General features: G+C 35.9%; 1 protein-coding gene across 1 annotated transcript in view; it reads left to right on the top strand.

The window, feature by feature from the left end:
* Positions 1-24,965, top strand: part of IL1RAPL1 (interleukin 1 receptor accessory protein like 1) — a 653,817-nt gene that overhangs the window by 342,072 nt on the left and 286,780 nt on the right. The window contains exon 5 of the mRNA XM_060002071.1: positions 16,476-16,550. Within this exon, the coding sequence (XP_059858054.1) occupies positions 16,476-16,550 (75 nt within the window). The remainder of the gene's footprint in view (positions 1-16,475; positions 16,551-24,965) is intronic.

The raw sequence follows: 24,965 nt of genomic DNA, 5'->3' as shown, positions 1-24,965 counted from the left end.
TCTCCATCTCTGACTTGACTAGTCTGTGCTCTGGAAACTGGGCTGTGAAAAGCAGGTACTGCTGCGTCTTGCGTTCCTTGGATTGCCTAGCACTTAGTACCAGAGTGATAATGCCTGCATAACAAAGGTTTTTCCAGTGACTTAAAATCATTATAAAGAAAAGACACTTTCTGTATCTTGGGGAACAACTTGAAAGTTCACAAACACTTCAGTGCTACCAATTTCCTAGACTTGCCGTTTGCTTCCATCCACTTCTCAAATAACCATGGTGTCTGCAATTCATCTTCTGTGTCCACAACAAGCAACTCGCCTTTCCTCTTCCTCCTTGTCTTTTTGCTTTAACGAGAAAGAAGACTTCCTACTCTTCTTTTGTCTTAAAAACTTGTCCTAAGATTTCAACATTCTGCTTTGTGATTTATATTGCCAGCAAGTTTCCTAGTTCTTTGGGGGTGCAGGAACCATGAAATTCAACATCAGTGTTTGTCATAACACTTCGCAAAAGCCTTCATAGTCAGTGATATCTGTCAGCTTGGGTTTTAGCCTTTTTCAAATACCTTTGACATTATGATTACCTGTCTTTTTAATTAGAAATACAAACCTGATTAGTAATTGTTTTTCAAGAGGACCAGACACTATACTTCTCTGATGGTGTGGGACTGGACATCAGCTAAGGCACAGCTTTCCAACTGATGTGCAGTGACACATGGCTGTGCCCCAAATGCATTTCAGGTGTGCTAAGATACCAACTCCTCTAAGCTCTTCAGGGCAGCTGGAGCCCCTAGACCGATCACTTCTGACCACAAGATTTTTTACCCCAGGGTGCCCTACAAAAATAATTTCCAAATGTGTCATGGCATGAGAAAGGTTGAGAGTAATTCTAGTCCATCACTGCATAAAAGAACTTTCTGCAGTAACAGAAATGTTCCAGATCTGCCTGTCCAATAAGGTAACCACAAGACGTGGTTATTGAGCTCTTGAAATGTGGCTAGTGTGACTCAAGCTACTGGTTACTATATTGGATACTGCAGCTCGAATATAAACTCTAAACTATATAATCTATTAGGAACCAAAGATGAAAAATAAGCACAATTTAGCAATTTATCAGGCTCAACAAATATTAATTTGAAGTGTTAACAACCCATTGTGGGACCAGCAGGCACAAATTAAATTAATGGAGCACTAGCTTGAGAATACAGGCATCAAAGCAGACCTGATCTTTTAATGTGGCTAACATAGTTGGATATTTGCTGGCTGACTCTAGCTGTGCTCCCTTGTTGTCTTCTTTTTGTTTGATAATGTGGTGATGTGGCAAATGACAGTGTCGTTGCCCGAAAGTGGCTTCAAAGTCATACCTGCAGGCCTTACCTTATCGAGTTCAGGTCAGTTGTGGCATTTACATTGTTCTTCTAATGGGGCCTGGAGCAATCTAATAATTTGCCTTTAGATCCTACAGACCATGTGGTGTTTACCATCCACCTCTCCATCTTAAATGAGCTGACAGTCATTGATGAGGCCAGTGCTCTGTGTTTAGCAATGCTTTTATGCTAGGTTAATCAGTATGGAATTAACTATTGCTTGCAGCCATTGTCTTTGAAGCATTGTTTAATCTAAGCAAGAGCATTCTGGAGTATGTAGATGTATGAATCAAAATTCACAACCTAATTCCAATTTACAGTGAGGAAAAACAGATTAGATAATCTATTGTTTATTTACAAATTAATCCTATAGCAGATGATTAATAACTGGCCTTTACCTCATGATTCCTATATTTGTTCATTCTTTCAAAAAACTGTTTTTGGAAGTGCCTATTTGCCCATATTTCTCGAAATGACTCATTAACCTCTCTGCTTACATGATATATCAAGTCCAGCTCTGTTTCTTTATTCATGCTGCTCCCTCTTTTTGGAATGACCTGTTCCTCCTCTCTTCTCAGGTACATTTTATCCTTACTTCTGGAGGTCTTCAAATCCCTAATATTAGTGTTAATGCACACTAGCAGTTATGAAGCACATTTTCTGTGCTAGGCCTAATATCAGCTACCCTTACGGGGTAGCTCATTTAATCTTCACGACACACCTTTAAAAGATCAATTTCTTCAAGAAATATACTTTATATCTACCTTAGAGATGAGGAAACTGAGTTTCAAACATGTGAAGCAATTTTCATAAAAATTTTATAATGGAGCAAAGCCAGGGGTGGAACCTAGGACTTCCTGACTCTAAATAAAGCCTTTGACTTTTCCATTGCAGATACAGAAGACAAAGAGGTCTAGTAAAGGAATCTAATAAAGGAGTCTATTAACCTTGTACTCCTTGGAACACATTTTATGGCTTCCTTGTTTCACTTCTTGATTTCCATTCCTTGTTTGCATTGTGCTGTCATCTTACTTCCTACGTCACGGTGCCTTCTAATACCAACAGAAAACCAATTATTTGCCAAGTGTGTGAGAGAGAGCATGGTGGACAGGGAAAGTCTTGGTCTTTCTGGGTAGTCTAGTTCAGGTACAATTATCTACTCTACCTATTACATGTTGCTCATCCATGGATCTCTCTCTGATTAATATCCTATTTCTTCCACCCCTTAACTTAGAATTGTGATATCACCCATAGCCAGGAATACAGAGTTCATCTTTTTATTAAATAGGGTCTTTCATTTGTTGTTGTGTTACTGGTCATGTATCTTCAACCAGAGTGTAAATTACTTGCGTGTATCTTGTTCTGTACTTACTTGGCCTTGCCCTATGGCACCAACCCAAATGCTAGGCTAATCACTGGCATACAGTGATTACACACTGTTGACTGAGTGATTATCTTCATCTTTACATTATAAGTGGACAAAAAGAGACATCGTAAAATTAAAATTCATTCCCCAGAGATGAGAAACATAGCTGAATATACTAACTCCTGGTCATAAATCACTCAAACAAGGATGACATATTTCTCATATAACTATACAAATAGTTGGTACTTATTATTTTTAAAGGGTACTAATAGTTATTTTCTGGATTCATGTAGTGTATTTTCTAGATGAGTAAGTTTTCTAAACTAACTGAAGCTTGTCTCAGCCATCGAAAATGTATTTTTAATGAACAGTTTTTAATGTAAATCTTCAGAAAAAAAGGAGCATACAATTACTGCCTTTTAAAATAGAATGCATGAAATACAGTTACGTTTTTCCTTAAGTCATTCTACAGAAGTTTCTTGAGCATCCACTATATTCTACCTGTTATAGAAGACACTAAAAACATTAGGGACATGAAGGTTAAAAATTTTTTTTTTTAACCACCATAATCCCTGTTCTCAGGGAGTTTACACTTTCAAGAGGAAGTCAGATGTGTAGAAGGAAAAGTTACAACCCAGCCTCTTAAAGGTTGGATAGACGTGAGGAAACTAGCCTGAGAATTGATACCTGTGGTAGTTATGGAAAGTGAGTTAGGATTTAAGAAGGAGCAATCTGACGTTCCAGAATGAGCATAGGAGGCACGTTCCAAAAGAATCTAAGAGAATGGTGAACTGGAAGAATGGTAGACTGTTCAGTGTGCTTGATGCAGAGCAGCCTGAGGCTAGTTCTAGACTAAAGGAGCATAAAAAATCCACATGGGATCATGTTCCTTGCCTCCTTACCTCCATTGATCCCAAATCAATTACTGAATAAAAGTCTTAACTTGCTAAAGTATCAAAGAAATGTAAGCAAGCCCAGCCCAGATGAGCAAAGCCACATGTTTGACCGGGAATTGACCACAGATGCGTGAGTGAGCTGAGCAAAGATCATTCCAGCTTGGGCGAGATCCACTGAACCCCCCATGTGTCTCATAGACTCACGAAAAATCACTGTTTTAAGCTACTAAGATTTAGGGTAATTTGTAACTCAGTAACGTTTAGCTGATAAACTGTATTAGTGCTTTTTTCCTAAAGTAAAATGCCTTTGCTCTATTTATTATAAACAAAGAAATGGGAAGACGTATAGAAACAAATTTTGCTGAGCAAATAGCGCTGTGGTATTGCTTTGAGCTGGCATAGATACAGTTCAATTTCATTTCATTTCTTGTTATAAACTTGGCTCAAAATTGCTCATTTATACTTCACTATATGGATATATGTAGATACATGCACATATTCATGCTATATATAACATTCAAAAAATTTACCAAACCAAACCCTAAAGTTTTCATATCCGTGATATTTTTGAAAAACTGTTTTTATTTTGGATAATTTCAAGCATAATGGACACAAAAATAGAGTAGCATAATGAAATTCCATGTACCCGTCGCTCAGTTACAGTAATTATCAACATCCTGTGGATGTTGTTGTTTGTAACAGGCTTTTGTTTTGGTACTCATTTTCTTTTCGAGGATATGAGTGGTGTTCAATGCAACTAAGAACAAATTTGCAGTTTGTTCCTGCACTGCTGAAAAGAAAATTCTTAAAATGACTAACCCCAGTTTGTTGCCAAGTAACCCTTAGCTATGCACTGATAGCAAAAGTAATATAACAGCATTTGCAGCATAATTAGATTTTAATAGCAAGTTTTATTTAAAGAGTGCCTGATCTTATTGCTCATAGGCATGCTTTTCTTTCTTGGATTTCTTTTCTTTTTGGTGGTAATCACATTTTTAATGACTTGTGATAGACTTTCCTTTTATGAAACAACAGGAAACTGCCATAGGAGCTTTTTAGTAAGCGTTTAGACGTTGTTGAAGCTGCTTAAAATCCTTTTAGGTAGGAGGTTATTATTTGGCAAATAACCGTTTTTATAAAATGATTTCTGCAAAAAAGATGAATTCCCACCAGTGTTATTTGAATGAATGATACCAGTCTAAACAGGAAAAAGTGATGATTATGTAGCCGAGTAAGTTATAGCTGAATAAATGAATAAATGGAAATTTAGGTTTCTGTTTTTTCACTGTAACCAGAATAGAGAAAACAAAATGCTTTTCCTTCAGTCTGCCTTCCAGATGGAGTTCTTGGGAAGGAAGGAAGTATGATATGAAAGGAGGGAGGCAGGGAGAAGAAAAGGAAGAAAAGAAGGAAAGGAAGATAGGAGGGAGGGTAAACAGAAAGCAGGGAAGAAAAAGGAAGAAAGGGGTGGAAGGAGAGAGGCTAATTATCTGTAGGCGTATTTCTTTAAGCAGTCATGTCATTAAATATCACAAGCAGCCTGTAACTTAGTATACAGTATTTATATTACTATATAATATAAACTGTACAGAAGTTAGATTGGATTCAAAGACTATCAGAGGAAACTGTTATCTCCCAGTGCAACCTTATCATTGACAGAGGTCAAGAAAGTTAAAGCAAGTTCAGAAGTTGAATATATCAGTGTTTGACAAATCTACTGTTACTGTCCCGTAAGAAGCTGACCACCAGTGAAATTTAATTCATCGAGAAGAATGCAATTCAGCAATAGTAGAATTGTTTGTTTAATTTATGTTTCCACATTTTATGCAAAAGTGATGTTATTTTTTACAGGATATGGGTGGTTATAAAGTCACTCTAAAGGAATTCTCTAATATTTTATATAATTACTACAAAAATTTAAAAATTTTAGTTCATATATATAAACCTTGGATTTCAATGGAGAATATGCTTTTGAAGGTTCATTTTCTCTTTGGTAACAATTTTAATGGGATTTCTAGAACGCTTCCCCTTATTTTGGTCCACCGTCATAATGAGAGCCTCAAATTTTATGTCATCATCAAGTTCTGTATTCAGTAAAGGGTTCTGCTTATGAGAGCCAATGACAGATGTAATCCTCTCTTCTAATCTTAAGAAATCAGTGTTAGGCTTATTCAAATTCTACAGTAAAAGCTTCATGATTGTGAAATACAGTTGAGTCCTAACACAGACCTTTCCGTCTCTCTGTTTCCAAAACCCATCAAAATGTTTTTCCCCAAGTCTTCCCCATATCATCAGAAACCCCAGGAAAAAAATAAGGTGTCTAATAGAAACTACATTAGAAATCACAAATGTTGGAAAGTAGACTACAGAAATGGAAAGCATGTGACCATTAAAATCAAATGACATTGGTTCAGATCTTGGCGTCTGTCCTCACTGGCTGTTGGTTTGGGGAGAAGCTTCTAGATTTTTTCATTGTAGCAAATGGATGATCAAATGAAATAATGTAACTGCACACCCCAAAATAGTGTGTTAATTTTTCTTACACATATGCTTATTTGCAATCTTACATTTATGTTCTTGTGTCTTAAAAGCCTTCAATTTATGCTGAGAGTTCCAGCTCACCTGTCAATTTAATAGTTTGTGAATGAAATTAAGCAAAGTATGCTATGTTAGCTTTTAATGATAAATTGAGATATTACATGGGCTACTTTGTTTTTACTCCCTGGCTAGATCCCTTGAATACTTACTGCCACTTATCAAAAAAAAAATGTATATATAATATGTATGTATACATATATATACTTTTTAGACTATCTTCTCTTGGTAAATATGTGTTCAGTGATTGCAAACAACTTTCAAATTAAGTGAAGTATAATAGTACAATATTAGGAAGATTTTGCTGTGAAATAATTATGTAATATTTCATCACCTAAATGTTTTATAATAGGTTCGAATTATTTCTGCAGTTCTGGGTTGCCTCCACTACTCTGCGTTAGATGGTTTATTCTATGTCTTTAGAGAAGAACCTCTTATTTTTTAGTTGTTTGGGTAGGGACAAGAGGCCTTGGTGGTGGTCATCCTCGCTATAAGGGTTTGGAAGGAGGAAGAGGTTACTAATTCTTTATATGGACTCTCACATTAATTCTTCTCATTTTGGCCTCCCGTCTCTCCCTTGTACCCTGTCAGACATACCTGACCTTTCTGTGTGCTAAGCCTATGCAGACTTTCATACACCCTTCATGGCTCTCTCGATTGCTGTGGTCCACTCTACGGTGACCCAGACTACAGCTTCCTGCATCCTATTTCATCAATCCTCATGTTTTCAATAGCTTTCTGTCTACTAGAAAATTAAAGTCTCTTGTCCAATTCAGGCTTGAAATACAGCATTCAGGCTTGAATATGGCATTAGCCTGAAACATGAAACTTTTTTTTTTAGACCATTTTCTCAGTCCTCTGGGAGACCAGAGGAGAAGATGAGTCGTCAGCCAGTGGCTTGGTTTTTCAAAATATAAATCATTGATCAGTAGTAAAATTCTCTAGCCTCTATGCATAATTGGAGGTGACTGAATTGATTTATAAAATTGTGTCTCTTGATTCCTACTATCTTATAAAACTACCCCTCTTTAAATATATGGTTATCATAAGGCAGGGCTTCTCAAGCTCAGCATTATTGATATCTGGCACAGGATAATTATTGTGAGGGGCTTTTATGTGCACTGTAGGATGTTTAAAAGCATCCCTTGTCAAATAGTACGCCCCTCGCCAGTTGTGACAACCGCAGTTGAAAACCACTGTCAGAGAGCCATACCAGTGAGTAATCGTGCAAGATACTATAACATGAAGAAAAAGCCAAGAGGTGTGAATATCTTCTACTTTGAAGTATAAATAAACCAACCCAATATAATTTGGGAAGACTTTAAAGTACATTACACTATACTATGGAAATGTGATGTCTTACTGTGATATTCCAAGCCAAGCAGAGAATAAAATGTTTTCTGACTTTCAGTAGTAACATGGTGCCTTTTGTGTACTCCACAATTTCCCTTAATAAGCATTTCCAGACAGCCTGGGATTTATTATTTTTGTTTCTTGAGGGCCTTTTATCTAGTAATATAAAAAGAAAAAAATGATATGATAATTTTGCTTACTTTCTCATTACTAGGGAAGAGATAGTTTCCCTCATAGGACATATACTTTTTTGGAATTGACTATTGTCCCTAGAAGCTAACTGGTGACCGTTAGTTCCTTCTTTGCCTGTCAGCAGAAGTGAAAACAGTAGTGGACATGCTCACCTACTTGATTACAGGTATTATATCAATCAGCATTCTTTTCCTAGGGTTCATCATAATTTCTGCAGATAATTATGTATTGTTTCCTTCTTCTCACCACTTTTTTGCTTTAGCTTTGACTACACACAGATTTATTTAAGATGGTTGAAATCAGTCATGCAGTCAGAATTTATCCCCACAGCAGTTGTGCAAAATTCACTGCAGCAGTTGTTTTAAAAATAAGAATTAAAAATATTAAACCACCTTTATTTATTCTGTCTACCTGTGCTCTCTTTTGTTTGCCCTTCATATTCTTCTCAGCTCATTAGGTCAGAAACAGGGTGTAGTGGGTGACTGAATGAGTTCTAGAATCGACCATGAGTCTTGGTGCAGCAAGCAGGACTGCAGACAATGGAAGCTGGGAAGCGGGGCTTAAGAGACAACCATAGAAGGTGGCAAGTGAATAGAAAACCTGAGCCCTAACATTAGCTCCATGTTAGTTAACTTTTCCTATGATATTCTTAAGTGATTCAATTTTAAAAACAAGTATTGAATGAATGTAATCTTTTCATTGCTTATGTTACCTGGGAGGTTTATCAAGATAATGGGAAGTGATGAAATATAAATTCCATAATGTCTTTGTTAGTACTTCACAATTAATATTTTTAAATAAGAAAAAACTAAATTATATATGATATTAAATTTGCTGATTGAATATGTGCCACATATCATTGAACCAAGGGAATACTAGACAGTCGTTCTTATTATCTTGACTAAGCGTGCTCCTGATTCTATTAGTCAAAAATAAGTTTGGTGGTATACATATTTTTTTATGAATGTTGTTAAAGCAAAGAATAGTAGAGGTTAGCCAAGGTTTATCTCATGATAAGTGAATATGGCATTAGCCTGAAACATGAAACTTTTTGTTTAGACCATTTTCTCAGTCCTCTGGGAGACCAGAGGAGAAGATGAGTCGTCAGCCAGTGGCTTGGTTTTTCAAAATATAAATCATTGATCAGTAGTAAAATTCTCTAGCCTCTATGCATAATTGGAGGTGGCTGAATTGATTTATAAAAACGTGTCTCTTGATTTGTACTATCTTATAAATAACTACCCCTCTTGTACTGTCCCCCGTATCATTAAGTAGCACTGCCCTTCAGGTGTTTGCTCAAGTTCATAACTGGGGATCTCCCTTAATTCCTAGATTTTCATTTACATTCCATATCAAATCCATCAGTAAATTTTGTCAGTTCTACCTACCAAGTAGGTATTTAAAGGAAAAAATCCTACCATTTCCAGCAGCAGCACTAATGTATCATCACCATTTGGTGTACTGCTTCAATACCCTCCTTACTGGCCTTCTGCCTCCACATTACTCTGTCCTCCTAGACATGAACACCAAGGTGCCAGAGTGATACTTTTGGCATATAAATGCTACCAGAAGCTCTCTCCGCAAGTCTCCAGTGCATTCTCATTAGGTTTAGAATAAAACCCAAGTCTTTTCCATGTTCTACAAGGCCATGCCTGAATTGGCCCATGACTATCTCTGAACTCATTGCCGCTCTTTCCTTTTGTCAAGATAGCTATAATGATCTGTGCCTTCCCTCAAACATGCCAAGTGCACTCCCATTTCATGGCCTTTGCACCTTCCTCTGCCTGCCATCATCTTCCTCTAGGTATTTCCATGACTGGTTCCCTCCTTTCACAGAGATCTGTTTCAAAGATCTTTAAAGCAAACTTTCCTGGCATTCCTCTAAAATAGCACCTGCGCTAGCTGCTTTGTTTTCTTTTTCTTTTTTTATAAATTTATTTATTTATTTACTTTTGGCTGCATTGGGTCTTCGTTGCTGCACGCAGGCTTTCTCTAGTGCTGCGAGCAGGGGCTACTCTTCGTTGCGGTGCGCGGGCTTCTCGCTGCAGTGGCTTCTCTTGTTGCGGAGCACGGGATTTAGGGGCATGGGCTTCAGTAGTTGTGGCACATGGGCTCAGTAGTTGCAGCTCGCGGGCTCTAGAGCGCAGGCTCAGTAATTGTAGCGCACAAGCTTAGTTGCTCCGCGGCATGTGGGATCTTCTCGGACCAGGGCTCGAACCCATGTCCCCTGCATTGGCAGGCGGATTCTTAACCACTGCGCCACCAGGGAAGTCCAGGCTGCTATATGTTCTACAGTACTTAGAACTACCTGATATTATGTTATGCATATATTCATTTACATGTATAGTTTCCATCTGCCTCTCTGGAACGCAAGCTCCATGAGAGCAGGAGTTGTGTCTGTCTGGTTCACTGTTATACCCTCTAGTAGCTAGAAAACTTCCTGGCAAAGAGAAGATGTTTTAAAAATATTTGTTGAAATGAATGAATGAACATATTTTTTAATTTGCATTGTAAGCTACACTTATCAAACTATATGAATAAAATATTAAGTATCAAAGCTAGTCAAATTAATTTTTGATTTTCCTGAATACATACATTTTGATGGATTATATTAAGAGTTACATCCCTGGGAGTATTTGCTTTATCACTTTGACATGACTTCTAGATCAAGGTTATCATTTATATGGTGTTAGTTTGTTCATAAACCGCTTTCCCTGCACTCTCTGCTCAGTTGATTTGCCACTCCTTCCTCTTTGAGGCTTCTGAGGCTCCATGGCTCCATTGGGAGTTACCATAATTGTTTGTAACAGAAAGGAGAAATTTTGCCAATCCCAGTGCATTAGAGATAAGTGAAAAGTTAAGCACCTTTCTTCCCCCAAATGGCTCCACCTAGTATACACTCATATTTTCTCCCATCCGTTCATTTTTTTTCTCCCAAGGAACATGAGGTTTTGTCTACTTGCTATATATCTCATGAGTGCTATGCTCCACTATTAAGAACTAATGTTAAAACACTCCAGACCGGGGCTTCCCTGGTGGCACAGTGGTTGAGAGTCCGCCTGCCGATGCAGGGGATGCGGGTTCATGCACCGGTCCGGGAGGATCCCACATGCCACGGAGTGGCTGGGCCCGTGAGCCATGACCCTGAGCCTGCCCGTCCGGAGCCTGTGCTCCGCAATGGGAGAGGCCACAACAGTGAGAGGCCCGCATACCGCAAAACAAAACAAAACAAAACAGAACAAAAAAAACATTCCAGACCAAAGAAAGCAGAACTGAAATCCCATTTTGAATCATTGAAGCTCTATGAGTAATTCACATTCCGTTGACTTGCTAGGACAATAGGCAGTTGGTTGTCAAGTCTTATAAGTTAAAAAAAAGTACATGCAGACAGCAAAACAAACCAAAAATCTCCATTGTAAAATGGCGCGTGTTGGTGGGATTGCCACAGAGCGTGTTTTATTGTCAGCTGAATAAATCTGTGAGTATTGTTTTGTGACCAGATTTAGCTGGTAGATTTAAATAGGGTCATAAAGAAATTACCTCTGAGTATAGCACTCATTACAATGCATCATATATGCGTTCTCATCTCATACATTCTTATGTATAACTCCATGCCTTATTGGTCATTTTATTTGTAATATAGTACTTATTATTTGCAGGTACTTCATAAAGGCTCTTGAAACTGACTCGTGGAGTTATATTTTAATTATGTATCTAGGTTGTAAGCTCTGTGAGGGTTAAAAGCTGTGTTTTGTTTACCTTTCTTTGAGTCCTTTACAATCCCAGTACCTTGCTTGCATATCTAAAAATCTTCAAAATGCTTTTGTTGAATTGTGTTTTTGAAGGATGGACCAGTTCTCCTGCTATGGAAACTAATGTAGGAAATATTAATGATTCTTAAATTCGGAACTTAAATGCCTTTTGAACCCTTATCTAAATATCCAGTTCATTATTTTACAAACAATATTTTTTTTTCTTCTCAGGCTACAAAGAATGCTAAATGCTATTGTCCCAAACTTCGATGGATATCATTAGTACAGATGTATTTTCCATCTAATATATCCAGGCATTTAATCTGTTATCCTATTTAATCCTCACACCAAGCCATAGGGGAAAATGTCACATTTTTTATATAAGGAGACTGAGACTCATAGAGTTTAAATAACTTCTCCAACTTGCCAAACCAACCAGGTCTAACTTCTGTCAGAATTTATTAGACCCGTGTCTCCCTGAAAAATATGTGTATTATCTTTCTTACCTTACCATAATGCTTCTAAGAAACAAAGCAGAGAAGGCACTACTTAAAATACATTTTGAAAAGTATCTATGATTTTGAAAGAACAGATTTTGTGGTAGGACAACTTTAAGTATCCAAGAAATATTAATTATTCTCAAGAGTATTTGAGGGACTAAACTTAAATTTTAGAGGGATGTCAAAACAAAGATACACTCATCCTAAATATCTCATATTTCTCTTCTCTTTAAGAACATTAGAAAAATTCGAGAATACTGGCCTCATTGCCCTGGTCTCTTGTCACTTTTGCTTTGGAAAATTGGATCCTCTTTTTCACTATGCCATAACCCAAGTGTACATGGCATGGGGAAAAAAGAGAGAGACTTCATCTCTTCATAATTATTTAGGGAACGTTAACATAGGAATTATTCCTATACACAACTTTGTGTATACCGCCTTCCAGATGTTTCTCTAACTAGCAGCTGGTAAGCAAAACAAACGTCCTTTAAATTGTTCCTTCTACTCTGAAGAACGGTTTTGTCGATCGGGACATATTAATAACTCTGTAAAAGATTTTTATTTTAAAATAGAAATAAAGATTTTTAATTTCAAAATAAAAACACTTTTAAAATAACTATGTTATCTTTAATGTTGTCAATGGGATATTCTGAAGAATAAAATGAGAGCTTGAAAATATTTTTGTTGGTGGATTCATAGAAATATTTCAATGCATAGGTAGCCAGAGAAACATCTCTACTATAATTGTTGTGTATTTTTTTTTGTAGACAAAATGTGATTAGGATTTAAAATCAGCCTGTGCTTCATGTCACTACTGTCAGACTTGCTTTATTTTTTCAACGATTTCAGCTTAGTGAGTGTGTGTGTGTGTGTGTGTGTGTGTGTGTGTGTGTGTGTGTGAATGAGAGAGAGAGAGAGAGAAGGAAAGAAAGGGTCCCAAAAGGAAAGATGTTTTCTTGACAATAAAATGTTAGTTGGTCTAGTCATGGTCTAATGCTTATTACTTTGCTTTTTATTGTAACTAATTTGTTTGAGTTCCTTCCAGTCGTACTTTTGCCCATGCAGAAAATGAAGAGGGCTTTGTGTTTGTGTGTTCATTTTGTTTGGTCATTACCATTCCTGCATTTGTTTGCCAGTTCTGTCTTCTGTCAGTTCGATTCAACTGATATTTGTTAAACACCATAAAGTGTCAGAAACATTCAAATAATGGATAATTCAGCAAATGTCTTTTCTTTGTGGCAACACAATTGTTTGCCCTCAAATGACTGGACCTATGTCTTAGCTTTAATGGTCACCCCATTTCACAGTCATGTGTCAAATCTGTAGTCAGCTCTTGTATTCTCTGACAGTTTCAGTTCACTTTTATCAAAGACAAGTGAATCATACAAGAAACATGCCTCAACAATATCCCTCTAGAGCATAATATCAGAACTTAGAGATGACAGATTGCACAGTACAAGCGCTCTGCTGTAGGTTATAGTCACTTATTTGTATGTTTTTGCTCTCCTAACAGATTGCTCACACCTTGAGGGGAATCATTGCACAGGACTAGTAGTTGCTTGACAGAACTGGGAGGCAAAGATCTAGCAAGGACTCTAGCTTGAATTTGCTCTTTTACCTTTGGCAAACCAGTTGTGCTTTTTACACCTCGGATCTTTGACCTCTAACACAAGGGAGTTGAATTATAGATTTGTCTGGGTATATTCCCAGGAGTGGGGTTGCTGGGTCATATGGTAACTCTATTTTTAGTTTTCTTAGGAACCTCCATACTGTGTTCCACAGTGGCTATACCAACTTACATGTACAAAACAGAAACAGACTCATAGACAGAGAACAGACCTGTGGTTGCCAAGGGGGAGTGGGGACGGAGAGGGGTGGACTGGGAGTTTGGGGCTGGTAGATGCAAACTATTACATTTAGAATGGGTAAACAACAAGGTCCTACTGTAAAGCACAGGAACTATGCTCAATATCCTATAATAAACCATAATGGAATAGAATATAAAAAAAGAGTGTATATATGTTTATAACTGAGTCACTTTGTACATCAGAGACTGGCACAACATTGTAAATGAACTATACTTCAATTAAACAAAGAAAAAAAATGTAAAAAAAAAAGTAAAAAATTAAGTAAATAAAACAAGAGAGTTGAATCAGCCCAGAATTGTTCACTATTGCCATTATTTTTTAACTTCTGATTACTGTAAGATGTAAAGGCAGAAACCAAAGATATTCCAAAGCCACTATCACGATACCTAGCACATTATAGTGTCCAGTATACATCAGTTGAGTTGAATTGGATTTGGGGGGTTAAAATCTTGGACGGAATACTGATGTATAAGTAAAAGCAGAGCTACTTATATCAAGAGAGGGGTAGGCAGTACAACAAGGTATGGAGTCAAGGCCCTCAGTCCACCGCTTATCTGTATCTGCATGTCACCTACCCAGAGGGGCGCTGTAGAAACCATAGGGCTTTAGGGAACACAATTTAAAAATCAAAGAATTTAATAAGCTTATAATTTTTTTCTGGCTTGAACACTGATTCCTCTGTTAACTTGAACTTGTCCCATGAGGATAATATAGAAAGATCTTAAGGATGTAACATTATGCCATGGGGTGGGTGGTGTGTTGGGGTGGAGAACCACACAACCATTTTATATTTCTGAACAAATGTCCTATCTATGGATTTTATTATCTTTCTCTACAGATATTTTCTTTTATTATAAATTAGTGTGAGATGTGTTTGAACAGGGAACATTTTTCTCAGCTGCTTTCTATAACTGTTGAATTGTCTGCTTGTGACTCTATAATCACAAGCTTTTATAAATGGAGTTAATTTACTGAAGAAACAGGTTATTTTGATGCCATATTGCTTTTGAAGTTACCTGAAATCATTTGATAACCAGAGCCTAGGAAATGTGGCTCTTTGACCTATTAATGGTGAACTGCTTTGCCAACATTTAGTGACTAACCTACTTATTTAGCTATTAGGAGAATAAAAATCTGTTAAGATCATTTTAGGCAAGACATACAAGTATTTGAGGTTAATCAGAGTGATGTCAAATCTTTGAGAAGAATTTCAAAGTGATTTATCTCATCTTATTACCCCAACTTTCCTTTCCCCTTCCTTCCCATCCCTGTGTTAAATATTAATGAAGATGAATGAATAATGCATTCAATTAGTTATGAACAAAACCTACTGATCCTATGTGAGGTTGGTCTTCCAAACAAGGACTCTTAAAGCTCATTCCTGTTTTTCGGAGCTGGGATGCATCATCCGTTTGCACTGACTGTGTTTTCTGTTAAGGAGAGATAGAGGTGAGCTTCCGAAGCAGATTGCATTCTTGAATCCTCTGGTGATGAGGATTTGTGGCCACAACTCCCGGCATAGCTGTCTAGATCAGCCTTCTGGTTGTCAACCAAACTGGCGTGTCCTCCTGGCAAGGAAGGAAGCCCGCAAAGCAAAATCATTTAATTTTTCAATCAATTTCAGCAACCCTTAATTCATCATTTCTGTACTTCTCACAGAGTGGAAGTTGCAGTGACAGATTTCACAGGGACCTGGGCATTTCAGTCAGAGAGGGTGAGGAGGGAGTCTTTAATGAAGGATCACTGACTATTTGTCTAAAGTCCAGATAGTCTAGTTAGCTAGGAATGAAGTATGCAATGGGAAACCTATCTTCAAGATGCTTAATAGCCAACTCTTAGATCTGTACACTGATCATTGATAAATTGATAAGTGCACAGAGCAGTAATGTGTAGAAGCTAAAAATCAAAGACAGTATATCATGCAAATTAGCAATAAGTACTATAAAATGTCATGGATAATAGTAATAAGGGGTTCTGACTAAATGAAAAGTATTACTTAAAATATACCTTGGTGACTACTTTTATGCATGTTTGAATATGCTGCTTGTATTTGTAGTAATGTAATGCCACATTGCTGCCTCATTTATAGGAGATGTATGTGAGAAATACTTAATCTAATTACTAAATTATGGGTTTTGAGGCAATGTGATCCAGGGTAGGGAAACTAGGAATGGGATTAAGAAGAAAGAGGCAATATTATGCCCCCCCAAAAAATCATTGAAATGCACGATACAGATATCATGTGTATCTTTAATTAACATAGAGAAAAGGTAGGGTACCCTTTAAAAAGGAAAGCAAGGTGAAAATTGAAAATATTTGGTGAAGTACAATCATACGTTCTTAAGGACTGACCAATCCTGATTCTGTACTGCAACAGTCTCATGTGACTGCCAATTTGGTAGTGTTATATTTCACTCATGTATAATCTAATAGCTTTTCAACTCGCCTGAAGGTACTACCTGCAATATGTAAGTCATTACTTGGTAGAATGCTTTGACACACTACTCAGAGAATGAAAACTACTTGGGAAAATAAACTGTGTTCTATCCTTCAGTTTATTCAGCATAACTATAAGTCTGTATTATTATTGTTTTTCAGCCCCTCTGACTGATAAACCACCCAAGCTTCTGTATCCTATGGAAAGTAAACTGACAATTCAGGAGACCCAGCTGGGTGAGTAATTCCTTAATTCTAGTTAATACACTTTTCTCGTTACATTCTGACTATTAATAAGCCTAGATTGTAACCTGGGGTAATACTCTGAGCTAAGCCCATGTTTATTTAAAGGGAGCAAAATTAGAAAATACCAGCAAATATGGCGTATTCCATCCCCCTGGTGCGTGCATTAGGACCAAGCTGGACATATGGATGTAAAAACTTATGTGTTAGTTAGATGGTTGTTGAAAAATTAGATGGACTGAAGGGTTTGCTGATGGTATTATTTTGTCATTTTATAAGGCTTGAATTGTTGGGTTATTTAAATTTATTTTACTTATTTATTTATTTTTGGCTGTGTTGGATCTTCGTTGCTGTGCGCGGACTATCTCTCATTGCGGCTAGCGGGGGCTACTCTTCGTTGCAGTGTGCAGGCCTCTCATTGCGGTGGCTTCTGTTGTTGCAGAGCACGGGCTCTAGGTGCGTGGGCTTCAGTAGTTGTGGCATGTGGGCTCAGTAGTTGTGGCTCGCGGGCTGTAGAGCGCAGACTCAGTAGTTGTGGCGCACGGGCTTAGTTGCTCCGTGGCATGTGAGATCTTCCCCAACCGGGGCTCGAACCCATGTCCCCTGCATTGGCAGGTGGATTCTTAACCACTGTGCCACCGGGGAAGCACTTGAATTGGTTTTAAAACAGGCAGTGTGGAACTGTTTGACTTATAATACTTATTATAATACCCAATAATATGTTAAAATACAATTTTTTAAAATTGGGGGAAAGGGTAGAGATTCATTAAAGTAAATGACACTGTTACAGTTAAAAATCATTTTTATCCAGCCAAATATAATGGACCCTGTGATAGTTAAGTTATGGATAACATATTCATAAAATGTGAGTGAGTGGCTTTTGGTTAAAGGACTGAAACATAAGAATATGTACAGAATATTCTGCCTTGGTAAAAATATCTAGTCCACAAATAAGAATTTTAACATATTTATCTTAGAGTTAAGTCTAGAATTTCTTAGTCTGATTTATCTATCTATATTTAGTTATACCAAATTATGGGAAATTTCCCCTCTTGTTTATAAATATATACAGCACATTCAATTATATTTTTTATTTGAAATATGATATGCATGTATGTATATATCATAAACTTTAGCAGAAAATTAGTTGTTTTTAGTGGTTTGATATAAAAGGTTATCAAAAGTATAATTTAAACCATATATTCGTGTTTGTTAAGGAATTTTTTCTTACATTAACCATTTGAAAGTAGAAATGCATTTAATGAATACAACTAAAAAAAATTCATAGTCCATCCCTTATGTTATCAATGTTATTGTCACTGGGGAGAGTTTAAATCAAAATTGTAAATCTGTCTTCAAAATGAAGATTACAGATCTGATAATCTTTACTAATAGCACATCCACAGTTATAGTGCAAAAAGATAAGATGATGGTTTTAGAGACTATAAAATTATTGTAGTCAACAGGTTTCCAGCATTGGAAATATTCACTCACTTTGAGGCATGAACATATGTAATTTTTATACAAGTCAGGGTTTTAATGTTTCTTTGATGATAAACCTAAGGCTTTGGATTAATTCCATATACATGCAAGTAGTTTTATAATTGTCATTATTTTGAGATGGGAGACCAGAAGCAACACTAAAGCCATGCTGTATATGAAACAAACGTATTAAAATTGTATCGCGCTCTTTACTCATGCTGTGGTATATTGAGATATATTAGATGTTATTGCTACTTTGAAAAGAAATTTTGAAATATAAATTTTCCTAAGCGGCCATTCTCATACAGACCTTTCAATAACTCCTAGGAAGATATATTTCTAAGAAGTTATGCAAAACTATAAATATCTTGGACCAAGAGGGAGTGGTTTATTGTCCCAGTTATCTGTAATGAGCATAGCCAAAATGATATTAATTGTATCTCTTTACTTGAAAAAATGATTCAAAGAATTTTACAATAGATGGTTGCCCATTGGGTTTCCTTATATTGTCCCTGAATTTGGAATAAATCAAATTGTTCTGTCTTCTAAAATGTTTTACAAAATGGAATAAATAATTTGTAAAGCTTTCCTTTTTTCAAAAATTACTTTTTCTTGAACAAAAATTATAAAAACAAATCAAATTGAAAATATGAACATTTCTTATGCAAATTGGAAGGTTTGGCTGTATATTTGTTTGAAGAAAGATGGGCATGTCTTGATAACAATCAAAATGCTCCAGAAAATACTCTAATTAACTCCTTTATTGTCACTGCCGAAAGGAACACCTTTTAAACACCAAGTAAACCATAGACATCAACCTGGGACTTGTATTGTTTTAAACAACTTTCGTTTTATTTTCTAACTCCACTTCTCAGTGTGATACATCATTTACTAGTTTGAGAAATTTAACCTTAATCCATGAATTTTTGAGCAACAGTTGATTTGAAATAACTACCTTTTAGTGTTGCTACTTTAATAGTATTGGGGTAGGTGAACAGCTGATCACAAAGGATAAGTGAAAATAGGAAATAATGTTAAGGACCAAAAAAAAGGAAAGACTCGAGATGCCTAAAATATGTTTGTTTTCTACAATATGTACTTTGATTTTTCACCTCCTTTGGGATTTAATTTTTACCCTTTCCAGATTTGAAAAAGCTATTAATTTCAACAGGCTCAAAATGTGTTGTCAAATCCTAAGGAAGGGAACTGAGTGAAGAGTCATGGGCGGGGGAGTAAGGAGGGTGGCCAGGACCAGTGATAGGGAACCTGTAAGTGGTGCCTACTCTCATGAGATGGTGAAAATCTCCAACAGAGTTTCATTGATCAAGAGCTTGGGGGTCTGACTCAACCTTGTCCTAAATTGAGGGTTAACCTCAGAGGTTAATAAAACTACTATGTGAGTTAATTATAAGAACAATCATTAGAAATTACACAAAGCTGAGTTAATACATGGCTGGTGACCTAACATGAACATCTTGGCTAAGTTAAACACATATCCATTCACCTGTCCTTGGTAACTAAATCCATCAAATCTCCAGTTTGTGTATGAATATATAAAACATATTAATAATGAATTAGATAAAATCATGAAATGCATAGATTTGTTTTCATCTCCAAATTCTCCTTTCTCTGCCATTTGCTAGCCATGCCTACCTTTCCCTTTCCACATCCCTTTGTGTCTTCCTTTTCTTACAATTCTTTCATCTTCTCAAAACTGGAAAGATTCTGATAGTGATAATTTAAACTGTTTCAGTATAGAAAGCAAAAGGCACCAAAAATCAAAGCACTTAGGAAAAAAATAGTATAATAGTAACTAAATTCATATTAACCATGTAAATTGGTGGTTTTGAATTTCAGTCAATATGGGGTTATAGCCTAGTATTTTCATTTTAAGTGGCATCTATATGTTATTTCTAAATGTGAAAAAAAACCAAAAACAACTCTGCCCCTTTTAAATAACTTTCAGGCATCAGCGAATATGTGGACAGAACTTTCTTGGGCAAAAGGCCCAGAAATCACACTGTGCAATTCTGAAGGTCAATCCAGGGGGTGAGCCTGACTTAGTCTTTTCAGGTGGTTGTAGTCAAGGGAATCAAAAGACAGACACCAGTGTCTTGCTGAACTTGAGCCCTGAGGATGTCAATCAGATATATGGCCTTCTTATGGCTAGGAGCCCATTTTCAGAAACTTCTAGTACAGAGGATGTTATATTCATCATTACCAGACTTTCGAAGAGTAGAAATTCATTCCACCCTTGTCCTAGTAAGACACATTATACTTTACAACGTAGAATTTACTGAAAATTATCATTAATTACTCATTTAGATATGGGTATTTCTTTATTTAAATTTTGCTTTTTGCTTTAAAAATAATTTTATAGGTTAGTTTTACAGGTTAATTACAGGTAGACCTTTGGGGGAAATACAGAAAAGAATCTTGTTTCTTATACTTTATGTTGTAGAAACATTCTGCTCCTATTAAATATTCTGAGAAAATACTCCTTTAATGGCTGCATGACATCCATGTGAATGTCCTATAATTTCACGTATATTGCTGGAAATTTGGATTTTTCCAAATTTCATTATCATAAATAATGATGCAGTTGTCTTTAATCATACATTTTCTCTTGACCTATTTCAACAGGACAGATTGCTAAAAGGAAATGGGTAAAAGGAAATAATTTCATCAAAGTTTCTTGCTACATAGTTTCAGAATTCTTATCAGAGTAATACAGACTCTCACTAGAAGTATGTAGTGAGTTTAATAACTTTTAATTTTTTTGATACAATGCATAAAATGATACATCTTTGTAACATAGAGCTCTTGAAGGAAAACTCACTTTCCTCGGGTATCAGAATCACTTCTTCCTTCCCCCCTTAGCTCCTTCTCTTCATTCATTGAATATGAGTGTGGCCTCTCTTTTTCAGGATTATCCTCATTTGGAGGGTTTCGAATAAATCTAATCCATATTGTTGAAGAAATATAGAAACCTAATCAAATGTCTGCAGTCTCTATCCATTTTTTTTCTCTTGCTTATCCTAATGCTCAACTGAAAACTTCCTCTAGGGCCTGTGTTTCTTAATATAAGTACACAGGAATTTTGTGATGTGCTCTGGGCATAGGGAATGTCAATAAATACTAATTGACAATAAGGTATACATGCCACAAAGGACACACATCTCCAAATTTTCTGTAAGAAAAAAGTAATGAGACTGAACTGAATAAGCTGCTCAACAGTGCTTTTGTTTTTCTTTAATATCCACTTTCTTTTGTTAAGTTTGTTAAAAAGAAAACACATGTATCTGAGTTACAAGGATTCACCAGATGTTAACATCTCAGGGAAAGTGGTTGATGACAGTATTGAAACCTCAAATTTTTAAACATCTGTCCTCGTAAAGGACACACTACACATGTAACTTTATTCAACTTAATTACAGGCTAATTAAAATGTCACACTAGAACTTAACTAACACATCTTGCCCTGTTACACCATATTATAGTTTGCAGAATTTTAAGTTTCAAGCAGACTGAGGGAAAAATGTCTATATAATAGATCCTGATTGATAATTTAATAGGAAAACTTTTTGCCATGAAAATTTTATGTTTAATTTACTGTGTTGCTAGAGTAATTAGTTATGGAAATATATTCTACTTCAATCCTTTATATGTTCTGGAACTGTATATATGCATACATATATACATATAGTGCATGGAATGTGTTGTATTACAAATATACTAGTTGAGTTTTTAATCCAAGGAAAGTATATAGGGAATTATTTTATGGAGTGAAAAATAGCCCTCTAACATTTACTATCTAGTTCTATATTTTCATAGCTGTTATTTTCTTGAAACAGAACACATCCTTTCTGAATAGTTACTTAATTAGGAGGCCTGCTTGTTTCCTTTCTGCAGTAGGGAAGTACTTTATGTCAGTATCCTAGAAACAAAACAACTCAGGTGTTGAATTTGATACCTAATTCTGAAAATGACATACAATATTGATGATGCTAAAGAATACTTTGTTGCTGAGTTATGCAAGTGATGCAAATATGACCTTCCTTCCCAGAGGTAAGGAAGTCAGGATTGACTGTTTGGCTTTTTCCAGCCACAATTGCTCTTCTGGTTGTCATCAGCAAATGTAATGCTGCTGACTTTGGTTTTACTGCTCCATGTAGAAGATACAAAACATATTTTCACTGACAAACTCATATGAAAAACCATAAAACTTCTCTTTCACTCTGGATAAAAACATTTGTATCCAAGTCTTGATTTTAGATGACAAATGATGTACTCGTTGCCCACTTAAGAAAGACATGCAGATCAGCATAGTTCTACTGCCCAAAATAAAGCTTGCTAGACATAAATTAGAGCTTCTGGGCAAATAGACATCATAATTAAAGCATGTAAAGGCAAATACAGACTGGTGTTATAATTATTTAAACTGATGACATTCAGGTGTACTCAGTCCAAATTTATTGTGCCAGGATGAATGAAAGTAATAACTCTTGACAGCTGTTGTATTTTACTTTTGAAACCAAAAACACCTTAAGAATTGTGATTCTAACCTGAAGAGGAATATTTTGATATTAGTATTTATTTAACATTTCATATCCATAAACAAAAGATGAATCAAGTAATGAAAGCTAGTATTCATATTCTTAGATCATTATATGGCCTAGCTTATATGACATGAATCTCACAGATTCTCAAAATCAGTCTTTCCTTATGCTAGAGAGGAAGATTAGGTTGGGGGAAAATGCAGCTTTGCATGTTTGCTTTAAAAATTACTAGGTAAAAACTCACAGATATAGAGAACAAACTAGTGGTTACCAGTGTGGGGAGTGGGGGGAGGGGCAATATAGGGAAGGGAGAGTGGGAGGTGCTGCAAACTGTTGGGTGTAAGACAGGCTCAAGGGTGTATTGTACAACACGGGGAATATATAGCCAACGTTTTGGAATAACTGTAAGTGGAAAGTACCGTTTAAAAATTGTATAAAAATTTTCTTAAAAAAGGTAAAGAATGGCTAAGTAGCAATGATGAGAACAAACATACACTATTTTTTTAAATAACTTTTACTATTTTTAATGTTAAGTAGCTTATTGCAATTACCCCTCAATCCAGAAAAAAAATCAAAACAAATATTAAAAAAATTGCTAGCTAAGCAGAAGTCAGACTTCCTTTTTAAGTGTTACATGCTCGAGGCCTAGTGCTAGGACAGGCTTGAAACCCAAAGAAAGAAGGAGATGAAGGTTACAGCGGCTCCTATGGGCCATTGATTTCTGAACGTTTGGAAGCCAGCTGAAGCACTTGTATTTAAAAACTAGAATAGAGAAAATGTGAGTCTGCTGGTTCTTACTTTGGAAAAGGGCCAAAAGAGAGAAAAGAAAGGAAGAAAGAAAAAGTGCAAGAAAGAGTGTTGTCACAAAACCAGAGTCTTTTGAAATTCCCAACTCCTGGTGTAGTTCTGGTCTAGTTTGTTGGACACTAACATGAATCATGCAGATTGCTCTTTTGCTACAGCACTGAGAGTACAGTTTTGTTTGTCTGTGGCCAACTAAGAAACTAGATATGTAACTCTTCACAATTCTAGATTTAGAAACCTTACGAAGTGGAGGGACTTTGATAGTTATCAAGTCAAATTCTTCTCTTTAAACTGATGAGAAAACACAGATCAAAAATGGCTACATGTTTTTATATCACAAAATTTTCAAAAACAAACATCATCAACATCAACATCATCATTTTTCTTCTTCATTATTATTATGATTATTATTATTTTACTATTTTGGTTACTTACAATAAAGAGGCAGCATATAGCAGAGGTTCCAAATTCAGGTCATTCTGTCAGACAGACCTAGGTGACAATCCAGCTCTACCACTTAGCTCTGCTGTAACCTTAAACAAACAGCCCTCATTTTCCTAGTCAATAAAAAAGACACCATGATAATACGTAGCTCTGTAGAGTTAGTATGGGTATTTAATGAGATAATGCATGTAAAGATTAGTACATTGCCTGTATATATTAGGTAGTCAATATGTGCTTGCTGCTGTTAGTTGAGATATTTCAATGCTACACATATATGTATATATGGTGTAGGTATAAATATATAGAGATATATAGAGAGGGAGAGAAAGAGGAGAGAGATAATGCTGTATATACAAGATTTCTGAGCTACATTTTGAATGTCAATGATTGTTTGATCATGTTTATGTTCTTATTAGAATGTAAGTCTGCTATTGTACAGGATGGATAATATTTTAGACAATTTCCATCTTCCATCTAAGAACAAAATATGAATACTAAATTTTTCTACTTAAATGAGACTTTATCTTAAAGAAATTATTGATTTTAGATTACTTAATTGTTCAACAAATCTATCCAAATGCATACAGTAAGTACTTAGTCATAGCAGAAGAAAATGATACCCATCCTTTAAAAAATGACCATGTAATGGACACTATGCCGCACGAATTTGTTAATAACCATCAAGAAGAAAGACTGAAAAAATTACTTTTTCAACTAAAGAACTTCAGATATAGTATTTCTTAAGACAAGGTACATGAGAATAATTTTACAAAGCAAAGCATCAAACCATTATGCCTGTCAAGTTCCTCCAGAAGGTTTTGGCAATAGCCTTATTCATTTTATAGAAAAATACTGCTTTTCCTCTGACAAGTACTATTATCTTGAAAGTACAGAGCTTGAAAATACAAAGCTTTCTGAGTTGTTCTTAATGATTGAAGTTTACTGCATAGAAAAATGCAGTGAGTATCCTATGTTAACAAGAACTTCTGAATTTGCAAAGTAAATGCCAATTTATCAGAAATAAACCTATCAAAGGACATAATGGTGTAGAATATTAAAAGAGGTTTCAGAATAAGAATATGTACCACATGACTGATGTTCATTAAAATAGAAACTATAA

The sequence above is a fragment of the Delphinus delphis genome, chromosome X, assembly GCF_949987515.2.
Source record: "Delphinus delphis chromosome X, mDelDel1.2, whole genome shotgun sequence".
NCBI classification, from domain to species: Eukaryota; Metazoa; Chordata; class Mammalia; order Artiodactyla; family Delphinidae; genus Delphinus; species Delphinus delphis.
Note: the sequence above shows the minus strand (reverse complement) of the source record. Positions and strands in the feature narration are given on the sequence as shown.